The 7,830-nt window shown below is 37.7% G+C and overlaps 1 protein-coding gene across 1 annotated transcript in view; it reads left to right on the top strand.

Annotated features, from left to right (window-relative positions):
* Positions 1-7,830, top strand: part of LOC106883974 (phenylalanine--tRNA ligase beta subunit) — a 58,143-nt gene that overhangs the window by 40,748 nt on the left and 9,565 nt on the right. The window contains exons 10-13 of the mRNA XM_014935134.2: positions 2,184-2,316; positions 3,773-3,824; positions 6,262-6,323; positions 7,470-7,573. Coding sequence (XP_014790620.1) covers positions 2,184-2,316; positions 3,773-3,824; positions 6,262-6,323; positions 7,470-7,573 — 351 coding nt within the window. The remainder of the gene's footprint in view (positions 1-2,183; positions 2,317-3,772; positions 3,825-6,261; positions 6,324-7,469; positions 7,574-7,830) is intronic.

The following is a 7,830-nucleotide window of genomic DNA, read 5'->3' as shown; positions in this document are numbered from 1 at the left end:
TTCTACATACTGAGCAGGGCCATCTACCTGAAGGGGTTTGTGTTTTATCTACCTTCCTACTTATTAGGATTTTGGTTTTAGCTAGGTTGACTCTAAGGCCCTTCAATTCTAGACCTTGCTTCCACACCTGAAACTTCTCCTCTAGTTCTGATAGTGACTCCGCAATTAGGGCAAGGTCATCAGCATAGAGGAGCTCCCAGGGGCAACCTGTCTTGAACTCCTCTGTGATTGCCTGGAGGACTATGGTAAATAATAGGGGGCTGAGGACGGAACCTTGGTGGACCCCTACCTCTACCCGGAATTCATTGCTGTACTCATTTCCAACCCTCACCTTACTGGCCGCATCTCTGTACAGATACAAGAATTAAGTATTGAAGCCATAAATTTATCATAAATTACATTATATGAGTACTGTATTTCAATTTTATTGTCTTTTACTTCAGCTGTATAGTTAGTTAGTTCTGTCTGTGCCTTGAGGCACATAAAGCCACAACAAGATATCTCCAGCCAGCTCTGTTTTCTGCCACTGTTCTGGTCTCATTCCAGCTTCTCTGCCCTTTTCATCTCCTTTCCTAGTCAATGGTCCTTCGCCATGTGGTTTTAAGGCACCCTGCTGCTCTTTTCCCCTCAGCCTCCTACTTCAGTGCCACCATACAGTTGCTTTCTCGATCTTGTCTGAGGACATGTCCAATCCAGTTCCAGCATTTAGTTGTGGTCAAAAGAATTACTATACAGGATGTAAAACTCATATTTCTGGTTATGATGCTTTATGTAACCACAACCAGTACCAGGGTAGCACACCATATATTATTAGTAGTTACAAGGCAGCAAGCTTACAGAATCATTAGTACACCAGCAAAATGCTTAGCAGAATTTCATCCATGTTTACATTCTCAGTTCAAATTCTGCCAAGCTCGACTTAGTCTGTCATCCCTCTTGGGATTGAAAAAATAACAGCTCAGCATTGGGGTTCATGTAATCAACCTATCCCCTTCCCCTAAAATTGCTGGCCTTGTGCCAAATTTGAAACCAATGTATTATTATTAGTGACAATTATTGTGCCTTACGAACTTATGTCCTTCTGGCTCCCTAGTCAACAGCATCCCGTCTCCCATCCATAAATCTGCTGCATTAGATGCAGGGGAAATTGTTTGATCCATCTTCTGATACAACAAAATGCTTATTTTGCACCTGTCCGTCACGCTATGTGCTGTGGAGAAAGAATAGTAAAACAACAGATGAAGTGGGAGTGTTGTAGTAGTGAGAGATGATAATGCAGGCAGAGAACAGTTAGAGGCTTTGCTCTGAAAACGCTAGGGAGAGAAGAGTAAAACAGAAAAAGGAGGGGCTGTGAGTGATAGTCACAGGCACAACACTTAAAGCTTCTGAAGTCAACAATATTTAAATTTTTATCGTAAATTATATTTATCAATCTCACACACGCACATGTACACAGACACACACACAGACACGCAAAGCAGCATATATGTTACATACAATAAAATGATTTCATCGATCTAAAAAACGTAAATCAACGCATGCACACATGCATATGTATGCCCATGTACATAAATAGGTATGTGTATGTGTGAGTATATATATATATGTGAATATAAACCTATATATATATATATAGAGAGAGAGAGAGAGAAAGGGGGAGATATGCCTATAAAATAAGTATGTGTGTATGTATATATAGATATCTATCTATCTATATATATATATATATATATATATATATATATATATGTATATATACTTTGTGGTGGCATATATATACATACATGTGTGTTTGTGTATATGTATGTATATATATGTACATGCATGTGTGTGTGTATATATGTATACTAATATGTACATATATATGTATATATGTGTGTGTGTGTGTACTCAAACATACATTACGTGGGTGATACTTTCAACCAAGACATGACGTTACAATCGTGTCTGATTCTTCAAGTGCTTCAATTCTGTGTATGTACATATATTCACTAGATTGTTGACAATTATCAATAGTTTTCCCTGCTGTGTTGATGCACCATTTTCTATCATCAATAAAACTGTCGGCATTTTAACCGACATGGGTATGCTAGCTAAAACATAATAAAAGTGTGTCTTTTGCACCATCAAATATTCTAATGATAACATGATTATCTAACCCATATTGTTTCCTCATATTTCAGGTGACCATTCTAAAATCACTCTAGATACCAAAAATATATTTATCGAGTGTACAGCTACAGACTTAAACAAAGCCAAGGCTGTCCTGGATACTATTGTCACCATGTTTAGTCAATACTGTAGCAATCCTTTCCAGTGAGTACTCAATACCAATTCATTTCTCGCTAGAGCAGAGCTTCTCAAAGTGATTTAGGATTGCCCTCTGGAGGCTGTGGAAGATTTTCTGTGGGCTCTTGTGATGGATGGGGTGGGTGGGAGTGGTAGATGCATCTGTGCAGTTTCTTTAGTCTTTGTTTCCTATTCAAATGTCTTTTATCTTTGCTGTTTACTTGTTTCAGTCATTTGACTGTGGCCATGTTGGAGCAGCACCCTGAATAGTTTTTTTAAGTCAAGCAAATCGACCTCAGTACTTTTTGTTAAGCCTGATACTTGTTCTAACAGTCTCTTTTACCAAACTGCAAAATTACAGGGGCATAATCAAACCAACACTGGTTGTCAAGCAGTGATGGGAGAGACACAAAGACACACAAATATATATATGTGTGTATGTATGTATGTATGTATGTATGTATATATATATATATATAAATCATAAGGAGTGCATTCATTGCTAATTCCTCATCAGTCAACATCCAAGAGATCTTAGTAATATATATGTATACAACAGGCTTCTTTCAGTTTCCATCTACCAAATCCACTCACAAGGCTTTGGTTGGCCTGAGAAGACACTTGCCCAAGGTGCCATGCAGCAGGACTGAACCTGGAACCATGTGGTTGGGAAGCAAACGTTTTACCACACAGCCATGTCTGCACCTGTATTAACTTCAAAAAAACATTTAAATGTAATTTTATGATAAACTGCTTGTTCACTGCAATGATAACAATAACAATAACCACATCATCAACAACAACCAACAACAATAATAATAATAATCTTCTCTCCTATAGGCAGAAGGCCTGAAATTTTGGGGGAGGGGGTAAGTCGATTACATCGATCTCAGAGCTTGACTGGTACTTAATTTATCAACCCCAAAAGGCAAAGTTGACCTCAATGGAATTTGAACTCAGTGCCTAAAGATGGACAAGATGCTGCTAAACATTTTGCCTGGCATGGTACCGATTCTGCCAGCTCGCTGCCTTAACAATAATAATAATGATATTTGTTTTAATGTCTGTGATTACCTGGGTTAGATGGAGTCTGTTGAGGCAGAATTTCTACGGCTGGATGCTCTTTCTGTTGCTAACTTTCACTTATTTCCAAACAAGATGACATTTCCCAATGGCCCAGACATGTTTTCCATGGCAGCTGGAAGACAAACAACACTTGTTTTCTACTATCACACAATGAGAAGACTAGAGAGGAGAGACACACACACACACACACACACACTGTATGTATGCATGAGAAACACCATGCAGTCCTGATGATTTAGATTAAGATAGTAATTTCTGGTTTTAATAAGATTTTATCCAGAATTTCATTGCTGTTTTAAATATTTGCATTGATTTACATTTCTTCGTTTTTTTTCTTTTTTTTTTCTTTTGTTTCTTTGTAATGCAACCATTAAATGTTTCTAAACATTTTACACAGGGTTGAAGTCGTGGAGGTTGTACAGGCTGATGGCACCGTGGTAAAATATCCAGTAAGTATTATGATACATAAAGTATTATTATTATTATTATTATTAGTAGTAGTAGTAGTAGTAGTAGTAGTAGTAGTAGTAGTAGGATGATGGGTGTCATATTTGATTACTTTTTTTTTTGCAAATATTCTATCATTTTTAACACTTCTCGAAATATCATCATCGTCATTTAACATCCATCTTCTATACTGGCATGGGTAAGATAGTTCAACAGGATCCAATGAACTGGAGGACTGCATTCACCTCCAATGTCTGCTATGGCATGCTTTCTATGACTGAACACCCACAGAGTGTACCAGCTGCTTTTTCTCATGGCACTGGCACTAGTGAGGCCACCAAGTAATTTACAAAACCAAAACGATCTCTTAACTCAGCAGACCATCCCAAAGATAACCTTTTTAATTTTGGAGAACTGGGTACAGACTGTATAAAAGGGAGACTCTGATAGCCGTGTTTTATTGTAGAACTTAACCCTTTAGCATTTAAACTGGCCATATCCGGCCCAAATATTCCATCTGTTTTTCCTTCAAACTGGCTAGATCTGGCTTCTCACACCAACCCTACAGTGTCATTCTAAAAGTAAACACTCACATCATTGAAATTCAGCCATATCCAGCCCAAATATTCTACCTATTTTATGTTCAGACTGGTCAGATCTGACCTCTCATACTAACGCTGCAATATCATTTTAAAAATTATCAGTTACCTCATCAAAATCTCAAAGTTACAAGACAATGCATGATTAATTCAAAACAATATTAATAAATTAGCATCATTTTTGACAGAATAATGTGAAAGCTGAAGAGCTAAATCAATGTAACTGACATTGAATATTTGCAGCTCAGTAATAAAGTTGTAAAAGCAAAACAAGTTTTTTTTTTTTTGCCAAAGCAGTGGAGTGATGGGACTGTAAGAATGTCAGACAAAATGCCTTGTGATATTTATTCTGTGTTTAAATCCCACTATGGCCTACATGGGTGGTAGATCTAACACATCACTCAGAGCAGAGTTCACTCTGTTGCAAGCATTTTAGCCAGGTATTTGGTTTGTGGGGTGCCTCCTTTGCTGTATTCCACCAGTCTCAGAGAACAAGTAACAAGTCATAGGAACTGCCTTTCCTCCTGACTATATGATAAAATTAAAAAAACTTAACTGTTTAGAACAGGTATCAGATAATGTGGGAAATATTACATCCAATAATCAGACAATCTATCCGTAAGACACTTCAAAACTAAAGTAAATACCTAGACTTAAACATAGGTCTCTAGAATGCTTTACATGTTTTCTTTTCTCGTAATTGTTTCTCTAACTTTTCAAGAGTGTTTCTGGGCAGGTCTGTAAACCTTTAAGCGATGTTCACTATACTTCCACTCGATGATTTATTATTATTATTGTTGTTGTTGTTGGCAGAATTGTTGGCATGCCAGACAGAATGCTTAGCAGTATTTTGTCCATCTTTACATTCTGGGTTCAAATTCTGCCGAGGTGGACTTTGCCTTTCATCCTTTCAGGGTCAATGAAATAAGTACTTGCTGAGTACTGGGGTTGATATAATTGATTTTCCCCTTCTCCCTGAAATTGCTGGCTGTGCCAATATTTGAAATTATTATTATCTTTATTTTCATTAGTATCTTCTTTCATTTCTGTTTCCATTTGTTGCCGAGTGTCTTCCTGACACCTAGGGCAGAGAAACGTACTGTATACATTGGTAGGCCATGAAAACAAACACACCAGATCGTTCATTTACGGAGTCATGTGATAGAGAAAAATGGGAAGACAGAGAGTAAAAGGAAAAAATAAAAAAATAGAAAGGTAAACAAATAAAGAAGTCCATCGTATATATGTATATATATGTGTGTGTGTGATTGTTTGTGTCTGTGTTTGTCTCCCTCCCCACCATCGCTTGACAACTGATGCTGGTGTGTTTACATCCCTGTAACTTAGCGGTTCGGCAAAAGGGACCGGTAGAATAAATAATAGGTTTACAAAGAATAAGTCCTGGGGTCGATTTGTTCAATTAAAAGGCGGTACTCCAGCGTGGCCACAGTCAAATGACTGAAACAAGTAAAAGAATAAATACAATAGGGGGTGGGAGAGAAAATTCGCAGCAACAGTGCTCTTCTCAATACATGTGACGTACCAGTTAAGACTATTTATTATTATTATTATTTGTTTGACTTTTGCTTTGTATTTGCTGACTCCGAGTCTCACCCAGAGACCTTAAGAGACAACAAGTTAGAAGTTCATATTGGTGTTATGCCTAGGGCGTCATATGTTTGGTTTTGCACATAGTATTGTTCTAGAGAATGTTTAAGAAGACAAGAAATTATAAGTTTGTTTTAAAATTTGAGATATTATTATTATTATTTTATATTATTATTATTATTATCCATTTGAAGAAAACACCTATCAATACATATAACTTCTATTCCATCAGGACCTTGCATATCGTAAAGAAGTTATTAGTGCAAAAACAGTTAATTCTAAAGTTGGAATCTGGTAAGTTTTTATGACAATTACTTCATTTCTTGTTTTCCTTTCCTGATTCGTTTCATTTAATGTCCCTTTCTTTCCATGCTTGAATGATTTAGACGGGAGGTAAATGAGGCAGGATTTTCAACAGCCAGATGCAAGTTTTGTTACCAAGCCTTGTATTTCAAGTAAGGGAATTTGAAAGTACAGAACTAGTGAACAATTTGTTGACAGGATGCGTCAGCAGATGCCAGTGTTTGTAGCCATAAACACTCACTGAGAGATACACACACACACCCATACATATGTGTACAATGGGCTTCTTTCATTTTCTTCTTGTCCGTTTTCAGACATTGCTGCAGCAATACATCAGCACAAATTTACCAATACACGTGTGTGTGTGCAGATAGGTCAAACGTTTCCTCTGCATCTTGTAGAAGGCAACTAAAAGAGGTTGAGGTAGGATTTGCACTCTGACCTTGTAAAACCCTCTCCAGCAATGACTACCCAAACAGACCCTTGGGTTGAAGGGTTGTCGCCTGAGCAGTGCAAAGGCATCATCCACCAAGAGTAGAAAACCACCAACAACAACTTGGTGGACGCAGCAGCACACTGTTACAGTACATTCCCCCATACTACTGCTGTGTGTGTGTGTGATTAAGGAGTTTGCTTCTTAACCACGTAGTTTGGTTCCACTCTGTTGCAACTTGGTCAAGTGTGCTCTACTGTTGTCCTGCCTGGGTTAACCAAAGCTTTGTGAGTGGATATGGTATATGGAAACTAATAGAAGAGCATTGTATATGATTATATGTACATGCATGCCTTGGATCTAGGTTAGAAACCAGTTCTTTCTCTATTGGCCAGAAATTTTGAAATAAAACTGAATAATGACACATTCATACATACATACGTGTGTCTGTATGTGTGTTAACTTCACATGATGGTTGTAAATGAGTCCCACTGTCATACAAGTGGTGTCCTTCGTTTTCAATCTTCCATCAAAACATGTCTGGCCATGGTGAAATATTACTTTATTTGGAAGCAAGTGAGAATTGGCAACAGCAAGGTATCCAGCCATTGAAAATCTGCTTCAACAAATTTCTGATGCATATGAGCATAGGAAAAAAAGTGGATGTTGAATTGATGACGATGATATTGGCTTTCTATTTTCAGCGAAGACCCAGCAAATATTGCCAGTCTTTTGACAAAGATGTGCCTGAAGAGTCACTTACTTGATGAGGACCAAATTGAAATTGATATTCCACCCACAAGAACTGGTATCCTTTCAAAAAAACAACGAACAAAAAGACTGCAGTTATAGAATAGTGCAGGAGTGGCTGTGTGGTAAGTAGCTTGCTTACCAACCACATGGTTCCGGGTTCATTCCCACTGCGTGGCACCTTGGGCAAGTGTCTTCTACTATAGCCTCGGGCCGACCAAAGCCTTGTGAGTGGATTTGGTAGACGGAAACTGAAAGAAGCCCATCGTATATATGTATATGTATATGTGTGTATATATATATATATATATATAT

This window comes from Octopus bimaculoides, chromosome 26, assembly GCF_001194135.2.
Source record: "Octopus bimaculoides isolate UCB-OBI-ISO-001 chromosome 26, ASM119413v2, whole genome shotgun sequence".
NCBI lineage: Eukaryota > Metazoa > Mollusca > Cephalopoda > Octopoda > Octopodidae > Octopus > Octopus bimaculoides.
Note: the sequence above shows the minus strand (reverse complement) of the source record. Positions and strands in the feature narration are given on the sequence as shown.